Genomic DNA, 22575 nt, shown 5'->3' on the forward strand with positions numbered 1-22575 from the left:
ATAAGACTAGCCAAAAAGTAAGGTGCCTTGATAATTTCCATACACTTGGGAATCTGACTGCGTGTGTGTGTTGTGATTGAATTGCAAAAGCCTACTTAAACGGCCTACGAGCAGTTGGGCATTATAAATAGACAACAACTGCGGTGGGAATTTTCTAGAAAATTGAGTGGTCAGTACTCTAGTTTGTTTGTTTTTTTTAATCACATGTGATAATGAATCTTTTAAACGTTCTCAATTTAGCTTTGAAGCCTCGAATCAATGTAGTTATTCATCTTTTGTAGGTCTATACATTATATTATGATAAAATTTTCGATAAATTTCTTAGTCAGATGACCAACTTTAAAGTGTTATTTTCATCAAAATATATCTAAATACCTAGCTAGGAGATCACTTTTTTGTTCAACTATAGGCATTTGCTCTTCATTTAAGGTTTCACATTCAGTTCCATCAAGCCTTGTTGGGCAAAAAATGTGATGTTGATTTTGTGTCATGGGTATATAATGTCTTTTGATGAAAATACTCATTTAAAGGTGGTCACTTGCCATCACATGACTAATTTTAACGAAATGCGATGAGAGGGACTAAATCTGCTAGGTTAGTTTATGATATTTGCACTTAAAACTCCTAAATTGTTAAATTTTCTTTCTTTTTCTCCTTTGTTGTTTTCTTTCCTTCTATCTACAAAATTTCCTAAAGTGTGTCTGCACCCTATTGAGAATGAGCGAGAATTAACTAAAGCTTTGTAATATATTTTTTTATTTATTTCTCTCCTTTAATTTATGTATGAGTTGGGTATCTTGATATTGGAATTTCTTCTTTTTTATTTCTTCTCTTATTGGAATATAAATTATAAACTTCTGAGTTTTGTTTTCATTAATAATAAAATATTAATTTGAAGTGCGGAACAACAAATAGAGAATTTGAGCAAAAGCTAGGCCCGTAATAAATAAATAAAAAGGCCAAAAAGAAAAAACAAACTACTTGCAGATTGAATACCCGAAGAAAGCTTAGAACACAATGGCAAGGAGAGAGACAGGAAATTTCACCTTGATTTCTAAAGAAAAGAATCAATAAATATGGGGAATATTTGGCAAAAGAGATAATATGGTGAATAGGCATTGTGGGTTAGTTGGGGAAGATAGAAATTTGAACCGGGAATAACATCATTCTAGGAAGGAGAAATTATAGAATACTAGAAAGTATAGAATACTACGGTAGTATGGTCACGTGATACATATTGTACACTTATTATAATTTGGGTGGAAAATATGGTTTATTTTCCCTCCTTTTAAGGAATAGTATCTATAAATATCTACTTATATTACACATGTATAAAATTTACCATGTAACCGTACTACCATAGTATTTTATAATCTCTCCCTATGAAGTAGCTCACTTCATTTTAACAAAAAAAGGAGCTCACTGTCACACCCCGGACCGGCTCCGCCGTAACACGATATTGTCCGCTTTGGGCCTGGCTACATTCTCACCAGCCCGCACGGTTTTGTTCTTGGGAGCTCACGCAGCAACTTCCCAGGGTGGTCACCCATCCTGGGATTGCTCCAGCCTCCCACTCGCTTAACTTCGGAGTTCCTTCGAACCCAAAGCCAGTGAGCTCCCAAAAGGCCTCGTGTTAGATGGATGCGAGGTGTGCCATATATAGCACATCACCCCCTCTCCGTTGGTCGATGTGGGATCTCACAATCCACCCCCCTTAAGGGATCCGACGTCCTCGTCGGCACACTCGCACCCCACGGCAGAGTGGCTCTGATACCATTCTGTCACCCCCCGGACCGGCTCCGCCGTAACGCGATATTGTCCGCTTTGGGCCTGGCTACATTCTCACCAGCCCGCACGGTTTTGTTCTTGGGAGCTCACGAAGCAACTTCCCAGGGTGGTCACCCATCCTGGGATTGCTCCAGCCTCCCCCTCGCTTAACTTCGGAGTTCCCAGTACTCCGAAGCCAGTGAGCTCCCAAAAGGCCTCGTGTTAGATGGATGCGAGGTGTGCCATATATAGCACATCACCCCCTCTCCGTTGGTCGATGTGGGATCTCACACTCACTTTATTTTAGGCCTAAACTTGATCAAACCTGGATACACGTGGGTCAATACAGGCCTTAGATATGGAAATGTATAAACACACTATATTTTAGTGCTTTTGGGATTCGGGTGCATAAAGTGTAAAATAATATGCAAGTTATGTCGACCAACAAGGTGGCAGTTCAAGTTGCCATTTTCGAATATGATTAATTAATATTTCATACAAAAACAAAAACAAAAACATTCAAATTTTGAATCCCAAGTCATATGAAACAGTGTTCCACTTGTTCATAGCTCGCCTTCTCTTCCCCTCTCCCAAAAAAATATACAAGTTTGGATCGCCCTTGAATATTTTTATTTTATTTTTCTATTCATGTATAAGCTGGAGAGAAAAAGAGATTTAAATTCGGGAACTCTTTTAATGATCGAGAACATAAATACCACTAAATCAATAGCATGTTGGTGAACTTTTGTAGTTCAAACGTATGTTACTTGCATTACAACTGAAAACTACGATGCAATTTTTTTTTGCTAGAGAAAAGGAAATTACAAGGATATGCCACAACAACCTGGGTTCCAAGCTTTTTCGCTAGCTATATTAGTAAACACATCAGCTGCAAAGTTAGCTTCCCCAACCATTCGCAAAACTGAATTCATTGAAAGAAAGAAGACAAATGCATGATTCCCCTTAAGTTATGTAGTCAATGAGGATTCTGGAGTCACCTTTAACCATGATTTTGAGTAGCCCGCAAGAACAGCGTTACTTTCTGCAGTAACTACAATGCAAATGACCAAAATCACACAAGTCAATCTAAAGCTTATCAATAACTCCTGAAGGTCAGTAATGAGTCTAATAAACAATAATTCATGGAAAAAAAAAAAAATCTGTGACTTCTAGATTGTCCTTGTTTGCCAAATAATTGGTTTCGATACGAAAATGTCGAATTCTATGTTTTGGTTTCTTCAAATAATTGGTCAAAATTAAATTTGAAAAAAAATTGGTTGCCCTAGAAAGCTTTGGTTGATCTCTTCACATAATGTGGCTCATCACAATCTTTATCCTCTAGATTAGTTATATGTGTAGAAAATATTCAGGAGGAGCAGCAGCTTGTAGAAATTTGAACCCTTAACATCGTTTTAGGAAGGAGAAATTATGGAATATTACAGTAGTATGGTCACATGGTACATACTGTAAATGTGTTATAATTTGGGTGGACGACATGGTTTATTTTCCCTCATTTTAGGGAATAGTATCTATAAATATCCACTTATATTATAAGACATGTACAAAATCTACCACTTAACTATACGATTGTAGTATTTTATAATCTCTCCCTAGGAAGGAGCTCACTTCATTTTACCAAAACAAAAGGAAGGAGCTCATTTCATTTTAGGCCTAAACTTGATCAAACCTGGATACACGTGGTTCAATACAGGCCTTAGATTACATGGAAATTACTTGCTTAATGTATAAACCCATAAACATACTATATTTTAGTGCTTTTGGGATTCGGGTGCATAAAGTGTAAAATAATGTGCAAGTTATGTCGACCAACAAGGTGGCAGTTCAAGTTGCCATTTTCGAATATGATTAATATTCATACAAAAGCAAAAAACAAAAATTCAAATTTTGGATCCCAAGTCATATGAAACAGTGTTCCACTTGTTCATAGCTCGCCTTCTCTTCCCCTCCCCAAAAAATATACAAGTTTGGATTGCCCTTGAATCTTTTAATTTTATTTTTCTATTGATGTATAAATTGGAGAGAAAAGGAGATTTAAATTCAGGAACTCTTTCAATCGAGAACACAAATACCACTAAATCAATAACATGTTGGTGAACTTTTGTAGTTCAAAAGTATGTTACTTGCCTTACAAGGATTTGCCGCAACAACCTGGGTTCCAAGCTTTTTCGCTATATTAGCAAACACATCAGCTGCAAAATTAGCTTCCCCAACCATTCGCAAAACTGAATTCATTGAAAGAAAGAAGCCAAATGCATGATTCCCCTTAAGATATATAGTCAATGAGGATTCTGGAGTCACCGTTAACCATGATTTTGAGTAGCCCGCGAGAACAGCGTTACTTTCTGCAATAACGACAATGCAAATGACTAAAATCACACAAGTCAATCTGAAGCTTATCAATAACTCCTGAGGGTCTAGGTCAGTAATGAGTCTAATAAACAATAATTCATGGAAAAAAAAATCTGTGACTTCTAGATTGTCCTAGAGTGCCAAATAATTGGTTTCGATACGAAAATGTCAAATTCTATGTTTTGGTTTCTTCAAATAATTGGTCAAAATTAAATTTTAAAAAAATTAGTTGCCCTAGAAAGCTTTGGTTGATCTCTTCACATAATGTGGCTCATCGCAATCTTTATCCTCTAGATTAGTTATATGTGTAGAAAATCTTGATTGACCAATCAAGTGGAAGATACTTGATTTATACATATTCAGGAGGAGGAACAGATAAACCAATCAACAAACGGTCACTCCATGCATCAAGCTGTAAATAATGTAAACTTGCCTTGCCTTGATTTTGCTCACACACATGCACACGCATATGTGTCGGTCTAATAAACCTACTCTTCATTCACGCTATCGCCCCACCATCAGCCATAGTTTTTATTTTTTTATTTTTACAGGACGCTATCTCCCCACCATCAGCCATAGTTTTTATTTTTTTATTTTTACAGGACACTTATTTAAACCAAGCTTTCTCCTCCTCTCTAGCCACCTCCCAAAGCTCTAGCTACCCAATTCCTTCACACTCTAAAAATGAACTCAATTCCGACCCCAATCGACCCAATAAGCTGGTGGATGTTTTCAATTGAAGCCATTGCACATTTGGGAACAGAAAACTTGCTCAATGGTTTCTTTTTCCTGGCCATACTTGCATCATTTCTATCTCTAACCCTCTTAACCTGCGCTTTTTCTAGAGGAGGCATAGCCTGGAAAAATGGCAGGAACCAAATGGGTCGGGTCTCGATACCCGGACCACGAGGCCTCCCGCTCTTTGGTAGCTTATTCAGCTTGAGCCATGGCCTGCCTCATCGTACCTTGGCTTGCATGGCTTCTAGTCATGCAGCCACAAAACTCATGGCCTTCAGTTTGGGCTCAACCCCTGCTGTAATCACTTCTGACCCTAATATTGCTAAAGAAATCTTAACCTCTTCCCACTTCGCCGACCGCCCTATTAAGCAATCTGCTAAGTGCCTCATGTTCAGCCGGGCTATTGGTTTTGCACCAAATGGATCATACTGGAGACTTCTGAGAAAAATTGCGTCTGTTCACCTCTTCACTCCTAAACGCATTGCCGCACACGAAGATGGACGACAGTTTGATTGTACCACCATGTTGAAGTCTATTCATAATGAACAGACTCTTTGTGGAGTTGTTGGTCTAAGAAAACATCTACAAGCTGCTGCTCTAAACAATATCATGGGCACGGTGTTTGGTAAGAGGTATGATGTTGCATGCAATAATGCTGAAGCCAGAGAGTTGCATGAGATTGTTAGAGAAGGGTTCGAGCTTTTGGGAGCTTTCAATTGGTCTGATTATCTCCCATGGCTGAGCAGCTTTTATGATCCTTTTCGTATTAAGAATCGATGTGCATCGCTTGTTCCTCGAGTTAGAAAAGTGGTTGTGGAAATTATTGAGGAGCACAGACTTGATAAATTTGAAAGGGTTTGTGATAACTCTGATTTTGTTGATGTCTTGCTTTCTTTGGATGGAGAGGAGAAGCTTGAGCTGGATGACATGGTGGCCGTCTTATGGGTTTGTATACATTTTCTAATTCAATGCTCTTATGTAAATACATCTCACCTATATTAGAGAGGTACTCAGTAAAGTAGTAAATAAATGTAGATAGCAAAAAAACCACTCTACAGAAATGGCCAAACCTCTAGAGAAGTGCAATATCATGTGATTTATTATGTGTTTGTAACATTACTCTTTAACTATTCCTATTTATATACTGATTTTATTCATCAAACTGTGCTTTTTTCATGTGCAGGAAATGATATTCCGTGGAACTGATACGACTGCACTTTTGACTGAGTGGGTCATGGCTGAGTTGGTTTTGAACTCGGATGTGCAAGCCAAACTTCGCCATGAACTTGACCTAGTTGTGGGAAAGAAAGTTCTCAATGAAGCAGACGTGGCCAACTTACCCTATCTCCGAGCTGTGGTTAACGAGACTCTACGTCTACACCCACCTGGGCCCCTCCTATCGTGGGCCCGGCTGTCAACGTCCGATGTCCAACTCAGCAACGGCATGGTGGTCCCTGCAAACACCACCGTCATGGTCAACATGTGGGCCATCACCCATGACCCAAACATATGGGAAGAGCCCTTGGTGTTCAAGCCAGAAAGGTTCTTGAAGAGTGAGGGTGGTGCTGACATGGACGTGAGGGGAGGGGACCTTAGGCTTGCACCATTTGGGGCAGGTCGTAGGGTTTGTCCTGGTAAAACCCTAGGGCTCGTGACAGTGAGCCTTTGGGTGGCTAAGTTGGTGCACCATTTCAATTGGGTTGAAGATGTGGCTAGTAACCCGGTTGATCTAAGTGAGGTGCTGAAGCTTTCATGTGAGATGAAGAACCCTGTCACTGCTGTGGCTGTTCGAAATGAAGGAGTGACTTTCAAGTGATTTGAGTAAGGGTTTAATAAGGAGCCAAATGTGGCATAAGATGTTATGGCTTTTCATAGGTTTGCCAATGTGGCAAATGTTGAGAGTGAGTGAGTCAAGTGAAGAATAAAGCAGCTAAGGTCGCATTAAAAAAAAATAAAGCAGCTAAGGTTTGTCTAGCTTGTGTTGTTTACCCATAATTATGTAGAAAAAATTGGTGTTTAAGCTGCTAGCTAGACGCGTTGGTGTCCCTTTTGCTGAAATTTGTGTTTGTTAAATTGTTCGAACAAAATATATATATATATATATATGTATATTGTGTTCGTCAAGTTTGAGAAAAAGGGGAGTCCTAGCTACATCTAATATTGGGTTTTGAACTTCAACGGCCATGAACTTATACGTGATTTCATTTGGTCTTCGAACATTTTTAAGGCAATTAGGCCTTTTAACTTGACCATTCATTGCAATTAGGTCTTTCAACTTGACCACCCAGTGCAATTAGGTCTTTCGACTTGGCCGTCAATTTCAGGGCTAAAACAGTCAATTTAGATTAAAATAATTAAAAATTAATGTAAAATATTATAAATATTAGAAAATGAAAAATAATACAATATATTGAATCAGGACAGAAACCTCAACTATACAGACTAGGAAACTAAAATCAATTACAGAGGATTATTTGCATAATTGAGAGGAGATCACGACTTCAGTTTCAGCTTTCCTTATACACCCCCGCCTAATGGAGTTGTCGTCGGGGACTCCAATCTTAGAACGGAGAAGGTGGAACCACTGGCGAGAAAGCGGCTTCGTCAAGGCATCAACTAACTGATCAAGAGTGGAAACATGGGCAACCTTGAGATGGCCTTGAGCGACAAGATCACGGAAACATTGAAGATCAATGGCGATGTGTTTCACATAGGAATGCAGAACAAGGTTCGCACAGAAGAAAGTAGCACCAATATTGTCACATGCAATCATAGGAGGGTAAGGGAGAGAGACTCCCAATTCACGAAGTTGTGCAACCAAGAGAGCTCCGCATCGGTGCAAGCAACGACGCGATCACTCAGCCTCATTAATGGAGGAACGTGCAACAGATCGTTGTTTGCAGGAACTCCAAGATATCAAATTGCCCCAAGAAAAATTGGGTAAGTAGTGGAGGTGTCATCATCATAATTTCCCACCCAATCAGCATCAGAGAAGGCATGTAAAGATGAAGGCCATGATAAACAAATACCCTTGAGATAGCGAACCAGGCGTTTGAGAGTAGCCTAATAAAGCACAGATGACAGGGTGCATAAATTGAGACAATTTGTTGACGGCAAAGATGATATCAGTTAAGACTCAGATATTGAAGACCACCAATGAGGCTGTGAAATTGAGTGGCATTAACGGTGGTTGCACCATCATGTAACACAATTGTAGTGGTAGTGGAAAGAGAAGTTGACACGTATGTCCTTGGCACCGTCCATGTGAGCTCAAATTAGAATATCTCGGATATATTTATGCTGAGACAAGAACATGCCAGATCGGTTAGGAAGAACTTCAACACCAAGGAAAAAATGCAAGGGACCCAAGTCTATGCATGCAGACACATATGTTGTTAGAGTTTTGAATAGATTGAAGGAGGAAGGAAAAACACAGAGAGAGTAGTGAGCTTGACTGAATCAAAACAGTGTGTATTTTTCTATTGCATGCTCTGTACTCAAATAGAGCAAGCTTAGTGTGAGCTATATCCGTATGAAAGAATAGCTGGATTCTCTTACATCACTGAGAATCATAGCCTTACATCCAAAACTGCTCTCTAGGATTTTTACACGTGGCTATAACCACTTAACATGACTAACGCCTAACACTTGTCTATCTTAGTGGCAAAGTGAATACACCATTTAGCTTAGAGGCCTAATTACATTCTTATCAGCTCACCACTTACATTTCAACACTCCCCTTTAAGTTGTGAGCTGATTTCACACCAAGTTTCTCTCTGAGATAGCAGAAACGATCCTTAGCCAAAGCCTTTTTAAAGATATCTGCCAACTGCTCATTTGTCGGACAATAAATCAGATCCACAGTTCCTTCTTGCAAAGCATCTTTAATAAAATGATACCTTCGATCGATATGCTTGGTTTTCTGATGAAACACAGGATTCCTTGTAATGGCAATAGCTGAAATGTTGTCACAGTGTAGAGGTGTAGCTTCGGTTTGAAGTTCTCCAAAATCTTCTAAGACAAATCTCAACCAAATAGCTTGTGTTGTTGCTTCAGAGGCACTGATGTATTCTGCTTCAGCAGTAGAGAGTGCAACATAATTTTGCTTGACTGAGGCCCAAGCAAACACTCCACTACCAAAAGAAAAAGCATATCCAAAGGTGCTCTTACTATCATCCACAGAACCACTCCAATCACTGTCACAATAGCCAATTAGGACTGCCTCTTTTCCTTTCACATACTCCAGACCATAATCTAGAGTTCCTTTTACATATCTAAGAACACGTTTTGCTGTTCCAAGATGTTTGCTAGTGGGACAATGCATGAACCTTCCAAGCAAACTAGCTGCAAACATAATGTCGGGTCTAGTAGCTGTGAGGTACATCAGACTTCCAACAATCCTTCTGTATTGCTCTTCACTTGCCAATCCACTTCCATCATCCTTACTTAGTTTCTTTGAGGTAACTAGTGGAATAGATACCGGCTTACACTCATTCAAACCAAATCTGCTTAACAGAGTTGTTGCATATTTCTTCTGATGAATGAATATGCTTGTTGGTGTTTGAATTACACCCATTCCCAAGAAATGATGCAAGAGCCCCAGATCAGTCATTTCATATTTCTCCTTCATGTCCTTCTTGAAGTCTTCTATCATTTCTTGATCATTTCCAGTGTAGACTATATCATCTACATAAATGGATACTATCAAGATGCTTGCTTCACCTCTTGCTTTGACATAAAGAGTGGCCTCACTTTGGCTCTTTGTGAAACCACACTCAGCAAAATAACCATCAATTTCACTATACCAAGCTCTTGGCGCCTATTTCAAGCCATATAGAGCTTTGTGCAGCTTGTAAACCTTGCTTTCACAACCCTTCACTACAAATCCCTCCAGTTGATCTACATACACTTCCTCCTCTAAGATGCCATTTAGAAAAGCTGACTTAACATCTAATTGATACAGCTGCCAACCCTTCTGAGCTGCAAGTGCAAGCAGAGTCCGGATTGTGTCTAATCTAGACACTGGTGCGAATGTTTCATTGTAGTCCACCCCTGGTTTTTGTGAGTATCCCTTAGCCACCAGTCTTGCCTTATTTTTCTGCACTGAACCGTCCAGATTTAGCTTAGTTTTAAACACCCATTTAACTCCAATCACTGGTTTATCCATAGATCTGTCAACAAGTTCCCATGTATCATTCTTTCCTATCATGTTCAACTCATCTTTCATTGCCTTCATCCATGACTCATCCTTCACAGCTTCTTCAAACTTCTCAGCCTCCATTGTGCACAAATTGCATTGTGCTAAGATATCATCCAACTTCCTCCATTTCAATGGAGTATGATCGAAGTTCTGAGTGTCTTCCAATCTAATGCTTGCCTTGCTTGATTCTTCATAGGAGACTGAGTCTATAGATATGAAACCAGAATTTCGATTTCCTACAGGTGTTTCAAACAATTCCACTTGAGAATTCCTAGGCTGCTCTTCATCATTCACCATCACCACAGAATTTTCAGTTGCTTCCTTCCAATTCCATATTGCTCCTTCATCAAATACAATGTCTCTTGACAGTAGTAGTTTCCTAGTGACATGATCAAACACTCTATAACCCTTCTCACATGTTGCATATCCAACAAACACTCCCCTTGTGCTTTTGGCATCCAATTTCTCTCTACTTTCTTTTGGTTTATGCACAAAGCACACACTGCCAAATACCTTCAAATGAGCAACACCTGGTTTTCTTGTGCTATACGCTTCAAAAGGGGTCTTGTTTCTAAGAGCCTTAGTAGGACACCTGTTTAAAATGTACACCGCAGTGTGTACAGCTTCTGCCCATAAGTAATAAGGCAACTCCTTCTCATGTAACATAGCCTTAGCCATCTCTACCACTGTCCTATTCTTCCTTTCTACCCATCTCTACCACTGTCCTATTCTTCCTTTCTACCACTCCATTATGCTGGGGTGTGTAAGCCATGGAGAACTGTCTTTGAATTCCTGCATCTTCACATAGTTTATTGAATTCACTAGATGTGAACTCACCCCCTCTATCACTTCGAACACATTTCACTTTGTATCCACTCTGCAACTCCACCATAGACTTGAATTTTTGAAAACAGTTGTAGTGCATCCGACTTGTATCTTAAGAAGTAGACCCAAATCATCCTTGTAAAATCGTCTATGAGCAGCATAAAATATTTATTACCTGCTAGAGACTCATTTTGCATTGGTCCACACAAATCCATGTGTATAAGCTCAAGGGGTGTACTTGCTCTCCATGCTTGATCCTTAGGGAACCACTCTCTGTGTTGCTTTCCCAGTTGACAGCCTCCACACACTTCATTTACATCCTCCAAGTATGGCAAACCATGTACCATCTCTTTCTCCTTAAGCTGATGTAGACCTTTCAGATGCAAATGGCCCATTCTTTTATGCCAAATCCAGGTAGAATTGGATATACCAGCTCTTAGTGCAACATAGTCATTTGAGGGCAATGACAATGGATAACACCTATTTTTCCTCATTTCCACCTTCATGATGAGATTCTCGAGAGAAGAACCATCATAGATACTGCACATGCTGCTTCCAAATACCAAATGATAACCATGTTCATCCATTTGGCCTACACTCAACAGATTTTCCTTCAAACCAGGTAGATACATGACTTCTCTGATATACTTTGTACCAGAGCTTGTGTCAAGCACTAAAGTACCCATGCCAGCTATACTTACAAGCTCCCCTGTTGGCATTTGCACCTTGCCTGTGACACTTGAATTTATGTCAATTAACAGCGCCTTGTTCCCAGTCATATGGTTACTGCAACCACTGTCTACATACCATTCTCCATTTGCACTCTTCTCTGAAATTGCACAGTTTGCAAAAAACAGATTCCCTGTTACTTCTACTTGGCTTGCATTATTTGCTTTCTGCACTCCTTTGTTTGCAGTACAGTCCCTAGCCCAATGTCCAAATCTATCACACTTATAGCACTTAGATTGGCCCTTATATCTACATTCTCCAAAATGAAATTTAGAGCATACTTTGCATTGAGGCTTCACTCCATCTTGATGCACATATTGTGATCCATTTGAGGTTTGTGCAGCACCAGCTTGCTGTGGCTTCTGTCTAGACTCCCATGGTTTGTTGTTAGACTTCCAATTCTTCTGAGACTTAGTAGAACCAGTTTGAGTACTATTCTTGTTCTGCCCTTTTGTATCGACTGAGAAAGAGCCAAATGCCTTCTCAGCTATGTCCACATTATGCATGTCAAAACGTTGCTCTTGACTCTTCAATATTGCAATAACCTCCTGCAATTCAATAGTCTCCAAACTCTTTGTATTTTCAATCACCAAACAGATGGGATCATACACTCTACTAAGACTGATTAACACATTTTGAACCAGCCTCTCATTTGATAACACTTCTCCAAACGTTTTCATTTGATTTATCAATTCATTTAATCGAGTAAGATATGCAGTTAGTTGTTCACCTTCACGCATTCTCATATACTCAACTTCCCGTATGAGATTCTGAAGTTTTACAGATCTGACCTGATCACCACCGTGGTACTCACTGTAGAGTAGATTCCATGCCATTTGAGATGAGTCGGCATTTGCAATCCGAGGGAAGATCTGGTCAGAAACTGCGTTTTGTATAATGCCCAGAGCCTTTGCGTCCTTCATGAGCACAGCAAACATCTCTGCATCAGCTTCTTCTTCCAATGATTCTTCAACTTTCGTCGTCTTCTTCTTCGAATCAGGGGTTGAAATCCCCTTTTCTACCAGACTCCATAGCCCAAGAGATTTGAAGATCGTCACCATCTTAATCCTCCAGACCTCGTAGTTCTCACCGTAGAATATCAGAGTTCTTACTTCTGAACTTCCAGATCCAGCCATCTTTTGGTCTGAATCAAACAATTTCTCTTCTCAGATGCTTAGCTGAGCTTCGATTGAGCTCAGTGACCTCACAGATTACGCCCAGATCAAAAGACCCAACCTGGCTCTGAGGCCATGTTAGAGTTTTGAATAGATTGAAGGAGGAAGGAAAAACACAAAGAGAGTAGTGAGCTTGACTGAATCAAAACAGTGTGTATTTTTCTATTGCATGCTCTGTACTCAAATAGAGCAAGAGCTCAGTGTGAGCTATATCCGTATGAAAGAATAGCTGGATTCTCTTACATCACTGAGAATCACAGCCTTACATACAAAACTGCTCTCTAGGATTTTTACACGTAACTATAACCACTTAACATGACTAACGCCTAACACTTGTCTATCTTAGTGACAAAGTGAATACACCATTTAGCTTAGAGGCCTAATTACATTCTTATCAGCTCACCACTTACATTTCAACATATGTGTTGGACAAAACCCACTCTCCACGCGACTCAGCCATAGTTTTTATTTTATTTTTATTTTTACATGACATTTTTATTTATTTTCTATTTCGTCGTACAAAACCTAGGCACGCCTATTTAAAGCAAGCTTTCTCCTCCTCTCTGACCACTAGTTACCCAATTCCTTCAATTGAAGCCGTTGTACATTTGGGAACAGAAAACTTGTTGAATGGTTTCTTTTTCCTGGTCATACTTGCATAATTTCTATCTCTAACCCCCTTAACCTGGGCTTTTTCTAGAGGAGGCATAGCATAGAAAAATGGCAGGAACCAAATGGGTCGGGTCTCGATACCCGGACCACGAGGCCTCCTTCTCTTTGGTAGTTTATTCAGCTTGAGCCATGGTCTGCCTCATCGTACCTTGGCTTGCATGGCTTCTAGCCATGCAGCCACTAAACTCATGGCCTTCAGTTTGGGCTCAACCCCTGCTGTAATCACTTCTGACCTTAATATTGCTAAAGAAATCTTAACCTCTTCCCACTTTGCCAACCGCCCTATTAAGAAATCCGCTAAGTGCCTCATATTCAGCCGTGCCATTGGTTTTGCACAAAATGGATCATACTGGAGACTTCTGAGAAAAATTGCGTCTGTTAATCTCTTCACTCCTAAACGCATTTCCGCACACGAAGATGGACGACAGTTTGATTGTGCCATGATGTTGAGGTCCATTCATAATGAACAAACTCTTTGTGGAGTTGTTGGTCTAAGAAAACATCTTCAAGCTGCTCCTCTTAACAATATCATGACCAAGGTGCTTGGTAAGAGGTATGATACTGCATGCAATAATGCTGAAGCCAGAGAGTTGCACGAGATTATTAGAGAAGGGTTTGAGCTTTTGGGAGCTTTCAATTGGTCTGATTATCTCCCATGGCTGAGCAGCTTTTATGATCCTTTTCGTATTAAGAATCGATGTGCATCGCTCTTGTTCCTCGAGTTAGAAATGTGGTTGTGCAAATTATTGAGGAGCACAGACTTGATAAATTTGAAAGGGTTTGTGATAACTCCGATTTTGTATACATGGTGGCCGTCTTATGGGTTTGTATACATTTTCCAATACAGTGTTTTTTAGTTTTTTTTTGCGAAGCATCATTGGCTTGGTTAGTCTTTACCCGACCAATTACCTAATACTACGCAGGCTCATCAAACAGCGCTTTTTAGCTTACCGGATCCTGTTCTGATCGCCCATTCTGATCTTATTTGTATTCTGACTGATGGTTTCATCTCTTGGAAAATTCCTCGCACATAATTAAGGGAGCCATTGAAAGGTTTCGATCCAAAGCTCTTTCTATTGACTCCTCCTTCCCGGGCATAGAAGATCAGATCAACGAGTTCTGGTGTAAGCCTTTTCTTCTTCCCTACCCGGCCGGCGGAAAAAAACTGTAACGTATCAAGGTCGTACGCCTGGAGCAAAAAGGTTTGTCATACAGCTGGTGTATTTCTACACGCCATAGATAGCATGGATTGGGAAAGAGTATGGCTGATTTATCACGCTTCAGTTGAAGTAGGTTTTATTTGTGACAACCTTCGTCATCGTCTTTCTTATACTAGTGGATTGAAGGTAGTTTACTTGCTTACTTGTTAATGTACTTAACCGGTATCAATTTAAATAGGTTTACCAAGAGTTTTACCTATTTGGAGAAGAACTTCGCTTAGCCTTTCTCTAGTAGTTCTTCCCCTCACTACGCTTCGCTTGACTCGAGTTGAGAAGAGTCATATTCATATTCTTTTTTTAAACTCCCCGTAATGCGACGGATGCAAGCTAGATTTTGAAGTAAAAAATCCAAGATTTCATAAAAGAAGGAAAAATCGACGTGGTACATGAAGCTCCCAAGAAGTCCAACGATAAAATGAGAATTTTTAAGAACTCGCTCCCTAGTCACGCTCTGGTCTTAACATGCTGGGCCGAGGAAGTGTCTGATTTCCAACAGCCCCCTACCATCACTACAATTAAAGCTACTAATACTCTTTGGCTTTGTGAGGAAGATCCCTCCCACTGGATCATCATGACTGTTTTGCAAGTATCACCCCGTGGCAGCTAAACGGTGATTTCTCGGATAGCAACCGTGATACAAATAAAAAGAGTACTGGTGTTACACGGGCTAGATCGAGTGATTGATCGCCCAGATCCCTTTCTCGAGGAGGAAGTTAAGAAAAAATGTAGAACCTTAGTTTGTTGTATATTAATTTACCTACCTAGAGGCATAGGTTGCTAAGAGAAAATGTAGGTAAATTCATGCACCTAAACACATAGGGGGTTAAATAGAGAGCAACATGTTATTTCCCTTTGAACAAATTAATTTCAAACAATAACAATTATTAAATTTGAAAATTGGTATAAATAAAAGGAAATAAATAAGCCATCAATTTGAAAATTAAAATACGAAATGATCAAGTACTCAAAAAAGAGAGTACATTCTTGTTTTTTGTTTTTATAGGAACAACGAGTATATTCAAACCATACGATAGTAATTACACGAAGCTTTAATTAATTTTTTTTAAATAAGGAAAAAAAAAAGACTCATTAAATCCTTGGAAATCTATACAAAATTGAAACACAATTAATCGGCATTGAATTGCAGCTAATATCTAAAACAAATCATGTTAAAAATATAAGCAAGGGTATTATAGGAATTTAAAAATAAATATAACAATTAATACATTAAGCTTGATTAGGAAACTTGATGAGTTGGATCCTAGTAATCGGGTTTTTCTTATAAAAATTGGGTTTATTTTTAGAAAAATAAAACGATGGGCTGTAGCTTGTAGGTAAGAAAATATTTTTTTTATATATTCAAATCGATAATAATTTTATTGATAACACAGAAAAAAAGTACAGAGTAGTTGCAATGCCAAATATGAGTATATCATCTCCAGTGACCAAATACAAAACTAAATTGGTTTGATCTGAAGAGAATTACGCATGCCAGAAAAACCTAAAACCTCCAATTTGTTTAGACAAGCACCTGTATTCAGACCTACAATATAGATCCACCGAGCAACGGCAATAATGACAAATCCGCATCGAAAAGTCAAATACTAAATATAAACATCAACAAACTCTTATTGAGTTTCTGAGAATTATTAGACTAAAATCAACACAGAAACAAGGACGTCGCACCACATCCTCTCTAGCAAACCAAAGAGACTCGTAGCACCAACATGACTAAACCTCTTATTTTGCACAGGCAAAAACCGATCTCACACAAGCCGGCAGCAATCACTTTTCCAACTCCAAACACTGAACTGGAGCAAAATCCATATGAGTGGACCAAAAGTTGCAACAAAATCATGGTGCCTACTGTGGATTGCAGTACTTGCTTCAAAAACACAACGAAAACCAAAGAAAAAGGCTGGGTTGACAACATCATATTGCAACCATCCCAGCAACAGCAAGACATATCCAAGAACAACAAAAGTCACTAAGTACCTACAACAGAAAACACACAAACAAACAAACAAAAGACAAGATCTAGATAGATTTGAGCAAGAGGACCCAAAATCCAAAAGAATCTAGGGAGAGAAGATGAGAGGGGAAGAAAACTAGGAAGGGGGAAAGGGAGATGAGGAGAGAAAGATGGAAGATGGGGAAGCCGCGGTGGTTGTAGTGCTAGCTCATAGTTTCACCTTCAGAAAGAGTTTAGGGTTTTATTTATTTATTTATTTTTTGGTATGTAAGAAAATATTAATTTAAAGGGGAAGAGTCAAATTTACAATTTTTTTTTTTAAATAATAACAAATCGATGTGAGGCTACAGACAATAGGGTTTTTTAATTTCTTGTTTTATTGAGAAAACTCCAAATCTCAGCAACAATGGAGGATGGGGATGGGTAGATTTGATACAGGAAGAAGGGAGCAACAATGGAGGATGAGGATAGGTAGATTTGATAGAGGAAGAAGGGAGCGTTGTAGACGAAAAGTCCAGGGATGATAGGGCTTTCTTTCTTCTTCTTTTTGGGTGTAGTTTTTAATAATTATTAAAAAGAGAAATATATAAAAACAAAATCCACATGGTAATATTTATTAATTTACATGACATTACCAAAATCCCAGTGCAGCTGGATATTATTGAGGACAATCATGTTGAATACAGTTTGATTGAGTATTAATCTTGAGCATTTGAATATTTCGTGTTTTATTCGGATTTGAATTTTTTATTTGTAAAATAATGGATAATTTTATTTTTAGTACAAGCGATTAGAGAAAGGGGATGTACAAAAATATTCATTGGTTGCATGTGGGTTTCGAACCTCTGCCCACATGAGTGGAGAGGTGAAAGAACTCAACCAAGCTATACTCCACTTGATGAATAATCTTAAAAGAAAAGGAACATAAAATGTTAGCATAAACAATTGTGAAACCCATCAACTGGCTCTCTAGACTTTTTCACTGACCTGGAAGACTCTCTAGACTTTTACAATCTTTAAGATTCAAGGAATAAACCTTTTGAGAACAGGAGAATTCAGTCTCATGCAATTTCTCATTTCTAATAAATAAAGTCTTGTCAGGTGTTCGACTGACAAAGGTAGTATATTTTCACAAGTAAACAAAAAGACACCAAACGCAAAAGAAAAGGGGCATAAAATGTTAGCATAAACAATTATGAAACACATCTACTGGCTCACAGAAATTGAGATTGTGACTGAGAGACTATCTTGAGAGAAGTATCATACCATATTAGCCTCTAAGACTATTTAGGGGCATCCAGTGATCAAAACTTTCATATTCTTCGAAATCTTTTGAATTCTGATTCCTCATGAAAACTACTACTTCCATATAGTCCTTTCCACTCACAGTGATTGTAACTTGGCTGGACAATGGCACCTTGCACAGATGTAGAGTTTTCATCATGATGGACATTCGTAGCCTCATAAGGTGAAATTGTGCGGCTGGAATGGGTCAACATTCTGTTGAACTCTTCAACGTCTTGTTCATACACCAAACGGGCACCACACTTCTTTACCAAGCTGGGGCCTGAGCTCTTGAATGAAAATATTAACTGATTGCAGCTGTGTTGCCACTCATTCCCAAATGTTAAATCACGAGAGATGTACAATAGCCAAAGATGATCTGACAAAGGCTGGACATTAGTTACTAATAGAGGTGCAGGATACTGTTCTTTCCCATTGACTTTCAAAAAACAATTGAGCTCCCATCCACTGCCAAATACTTCAAAAACAGTGCACAGAGCATATCCCTTCCACTTATTATCATGCCAACGCGGAGTTAGCTGTACACTTACTGAAGACCCCACTCTTTGATGGCTGAACCATGAAGGAATTTCAGTTCCAGGAATTACAATTTCATATCTATCGCCAGGATATGGAACTCTCTGCACAATATACACTACGACGTTAAACAGAGAGAGAGAGAGAGAGAGAGAGAGAGAGAGAGAGAGAGAGAGAGAGAGAGAGAGAGAGAGAGGGAGAGATACACACAGAGAGAGAGAGAGAGAGACAGAGAACCTTAAGGTATCTTTTGAGCATACTAAATGCTATTTTCTTGCAGCCTCCTTTGTCAACCAACCCAATGCAATTGATGAAATTGAAACATGAGGACTTCAATCTGTCCAAATTTGACGGATATTGCAACGTTTTGAGTGAAGTACAACCATCGGCCATTACTTCTAAAGTTATATATGATGAAAGGACCGGAAGCCGTTGAAGACTCTTGCAATCACTCAAGTATAAGTTCTCAAGCTTAGAAAGTAGGCTAATGGTTATAGGAAGGCTATGAAAATTGTTTCCGCTTAAGTTCAAAGATACTAAAGAGGATAAGCAGCTTATATCAGCAGGGATTGCTCCTTCAACAAGATTTGAATCACTTAGATCTAATTCAGTTAAAGAACGAAGCCCAGATAGAGAAGGCAAGAAGGAATTCATATGCTGACGGCTCTTCGTTGGCCTTAATCGAAAAGGGAGAGCCATATGCCATGGTTGTTGTGGCGGCCCTTTTGGTCCACGAAAAAATAATGATTTAAGGTTCAAAAGGACAATGGAAGACGGCCATTCTTTAATAGCAGTTCCAGTTAAATCAATCTTCTCCAAACACCGTAGTTCCCCAAAGCTTTCAGGCAGTGCGTCAAGATTTGAGCATCCAGAAAGACGAAGACTTTGAAGAGACGTCAATTTGCCAATGTTACTTGGAAGACAACGAAGATTTATGCAATTTCTCAAATCCAAAGAAGAAAGTTTAGTCAGGCGTTCGACAGACAAAGGTATATTTTCAGTTGCAGTCCCATCTAAGGAAATATCCAACAAATGCTTCATCTGTCCCCCAAACTCGGGAATCTTTTTAACATTTGAGCAACCAGAAAGAATAAGACTTTCAAGATATTCCATTGCAATCTGACTTGGAAGACTCTTTAGACTTCTGCAATTTTCAAGATTTAAGGAAATCAGCCTTTTGAGAACTCCTGTGGATGGGTGAATCTCAACTAGACGTTTACATCCCTTAAAACATAATCTCTCAAGATTTGGGACGCTTGTAAGATCTGGGATTTCTGTCAAATTTAGAGAATGACGAAGATCGATGACTTTCAAGCCGAAAAAATTCTGTATTGAGTTATAAGAAATGAAGAATAATTAGATTTTTTTTAAGAAAAGAAAGAAAGAAAAAAAAATGCTTTAGTTGTAAACACCTGTTTTCCATTACAAAGCAGTTGAATGCTACAATCATGCATGCTGAGTTCGGAAATGTTCTCCGGCTGGAAACCTGTTGGGAGAGATTTTAAAGGATGTTCACTCCATTCAAGAAACCCCAAGGAATTAGAAAAACAGTTGAGGCCTTGGGGATCACGGATCTTAAGGAAACTAAGATTAACCAGATGAGAAAAGGCTCTGAAATCCCACTGTGCCTCTTTAGATTCACGCAAGTCCAGGGATATGCCATGAACTGCCGTGGTCCCCTAATAACGAACAATAAAAACAAGTGAATTGCATAATATAATAAAGGATAACTGGTCCAAAGATCACAGATCACAAGGAGATGAAGATTAGTATTATCAATCGTCTGTTTTGTATTCTGTTGATTGCTAGATTTATCTATACTTTGTATATCCATATATAAGTTCTTACCGAATCATTGGTCCACAACCTGCTGCGTTTGCCAGGTTCTGTAGCTTGTTGACGAACAATTTCCCATCCCATATCTTGTAACAAATCATGCATCCAAACCTTGTTATCTGAGATTGTCAACAGAGACTTCTCAATAAGAACATCCATAACACTACGCGAACAAAAGCCCATATTGTCTAGCATTTCAACTACTTGATCTTTGCACTTTCCTTTAAAGAAGCATGCGATATCAACGAAAACATTTTTTTCCTGCTCGTCTAATCCATCATAACTTATTTTAAGGGTATCCATAACATCTCCCTTGTAAACCTCCTTCAGTTTATACAATGCGCTGCTCCATGCATCTTGACCTCTTTTATACAAAAATGATCCCAACACTTTAAGAGCTAATGGGAGTCCCTCGGCATAATTCAAGAAACTTATTGACAGATCTGTAAATTTTTTATCTGGATAATCTCTTTTAAAGGCTCTCCAGCTAAAAAGTTGAAGAGCATCATCTTCATTTAACTCCTGCACTTTAAATCTTCTTTCCACACCATGTGCAATTAGCAGTTGTTCATTTACAGTTGTAATAATGATTCTGCTCCCCGGACCAAACCAATCTTGATTTCCACATAATTTATCTAACTGACTTATATGGTCCACATCATCGAGAATGAGAAGAACCTTCTTTTGGCTTAACTTATTCTTTAGGGCTTCTTCATGAATGCCCCCATCTTCTGTATCTCTATTCAAAAGGCTCTTGGAAAGGCTTTTTTGTAGACTGACTAGACCATTTGTCTCAGAATCCTCTCTAACACCGCCAAGAAAGCTTGCGACTTCAAATTTATGAAGAATTCTTTCGTAAAGCATCTTCGCAATGGTTGTCTTACCTATTCCATTCATCCCCCATATCCCTATATAGAGAACATCTTCTGACCTTGCATCTAAAAGCAAATCCAGTTGTTCTAATCTTGAATCAATTCCAACCAGCTTTTCTTGAGAGTCAGGACGTACTCTAGATAGTATGCATGCAACAATTTCTTTGATGAGCTCTGGTTCATCGCTACAAGGAAGAAAAGAAAGTGATCGGAATGTGATCGAATATGAGTAAAAGAAATGAAGTGAAGATACTGCAAGAGTTAGTATGAGGCTATTGGATGTATATCAAGCAAATTGCACAATCTAACGAAAGAAAGAATTAATATTACCAACTATCCTCTGAAATCCACCCAGAAATACTAGCAACTTCTTTTAACGCAGCTCTCCATCGCACCACCTTCTCAGTGTCATGCTTAAACCTTTTTTCAAGGCCAACGAAGGCTGCCGCTAAAGTACCCCTTTGCTTTCGTAAATCAGAAGGATCCACATCATAGAATATTGGTAGAACTGAATCTCTCGATTGAGAACATTCAAGAATTTTTGAAAGTTCATCCAGGCACCATGTTGAACAAGCATAATTCTCAGAGATCACAACGATGGAAATTCTTGATTCTTTAATTGCTGATAAGAGTTGTGAAGAAATCTCTTCTCCTCTTTGAAGTTCTGAGTCACAAGTGAAAGTCTTAATTCCTTGACGTAGCAGTGATTCATATAAATGGGCTGTAAAACCCTTGCGGGTGTCTACTCCCCTAAAACTGATAAAGACATCATATTTCCATGGACGAGCTGAAGGAAGAGGTGATGAACAGGCTCTCTTTGTTGTCAATTCCATTTAAGACTAGTTTCTCGATTCTGCCAACGAACCGGAGATGGTGTCAAAGCAATCTGCTGGAGAAAGTGCAATTATAAGACTAGTTTTTCTGAGTCGCTTCAATCATTTTTCTTAGTAAAATCAAATATCTTACCCACCCAAAAAAAAAAAAACAAAAAAAAACAAAAAAAAACCTAAAATTCCCCAAATGTTCAAAACCTAAAATTACATCAGCCAACCCCTAGACTCAGAAAGGGCAGATTAAATACAAATGGGATAAATAGCTGTGAGCAAAATTAGAGAATAGAGAAGAACTCAACTTAAGCGACCAGAGAAACACAACCGCCTTGCTGGGATTCTGGTATGCAGATGCTCAAGTCAATGGGTGAGGATGCGAGGCGGGGTCATATGAACAATAGAAAAAGCGAACATACTCGGGACGCCTGTCTCACTCGGATCTAGAATCATCCTTCGATCTAGCGGACAAAACGAAACTATTTTGCTACGATGAAATTTTTTTTATTCTTATTCATTTGTCGCAATGTCATTGGAAATGTGGGATGTCA

The 22575-nt window shown here is 38.9% G+C and overlaps 2 protein-coding genes and 1 pseudogene across 2 annotated transcripts; 2 read left to right on the forward strand and 1 right to left on the reverse strand.

Annotated features, from left to right (window-relative positions):
* The first annotated feature begins 4821 nt into the window (after positions 1 to 4821).
* LOC117638273 (cytochrome P450 78A7) lies at positions 4822 to 7142 on the forward strand. The gene is made up of 2 exons (XM_034373412.1): positions 4822 to 5820; positions 6059 to 7142. The coding sequence occupies exons 1-2, from the start codon at positions 4822 to 4824 to the stop codon at positions 6689 to 6691; spliced, it is 1632 nt and encodes a 543-aa protein (XP_034229303.1). The 3' UTR covers positions 6692 to 7142.
* Positions 7143 to 13224: 6082 nt separating this feature from the next.
* LOC117638298 lies at positions 13225 to 14510 on the forward strand (annotated as a pseudogene).
* Positions 14511 to 17722: 3212 nt separating this feature from the next.
* Positions 17723 to 22099, reverse strand: LOC117637336 (TMV resistance protein N-like). The gene is made up of 5 exons (XM_034372203.1): positions 21528 to 22099; positions 20338 to 21382; positions 19902 to 20168; positions 18727 to 19815; positions 17723 to 18593 (listed from the first exon to the last, which is right to left on the reverse strand). The coding sequence occupies exons 1-5, from the start codon at positions 22028 to 22030 to the stop codon at positions 17982 to 17984; spliced, it is 3516 nt and encodes a 1171-aa protein (XP_034228094.1). The 5' UTR covers positions 22031 to 22099; the 3' UTR covers positions 17723 to 17981.
* Between the last annotated feature and the right edge of the window lie 476 nt (positions 22100 to 22575).

This window comes from Prunus dulcis, chromosome 8, assembly GCF_902201215.1.
Source record: "Prunus dulcis chromosome 8, ALMONDv2, whole genome shotgun sequence".
NCBI classification, from domain to species: Eukaryota; Viridiplantae; Streptophyta; class Magnoliopsida; order Rosales; family Rosaceae; genus Prunus; species Prunus dulcis.

Coding starts and splice junctions, on each gene's coding strand:
- LOC117637336 (XM_034372203.1), bottom strand. CDS start 22,030: ATGGAATTGACAACAAAGAGAGCCTGTTCATCACCTCTTCCTTCAGCT. Junction 21,383..21,527: donor TGGATTTCAGAGGATAGTTG/GTAATATTAATT, acceptor TCTTCCTTGTAG/CGATGAACCAGAGCTCATCA. Junction 18,594..18,726: donor TGCTCAAAAGATACCTTAAG/GTTCTCTGTCTC, acceptor TATATTGTGCAG/AGAGTTCCATATCCTGGCGA.
- LOC117638273 (XM_034373412.1), top strand. CDS start 4,822: ATGAACTCAATTCCGACCCCAATCGACCCAATAAGCTGGTGGATGTTT. Junction 5,821..6,058: donor ACATGGTGGCCGTCTTATGG/GTTTGTATACAT, acceptor TTTCATGTGCAG/GAAATGATATTCCGTGGAAC.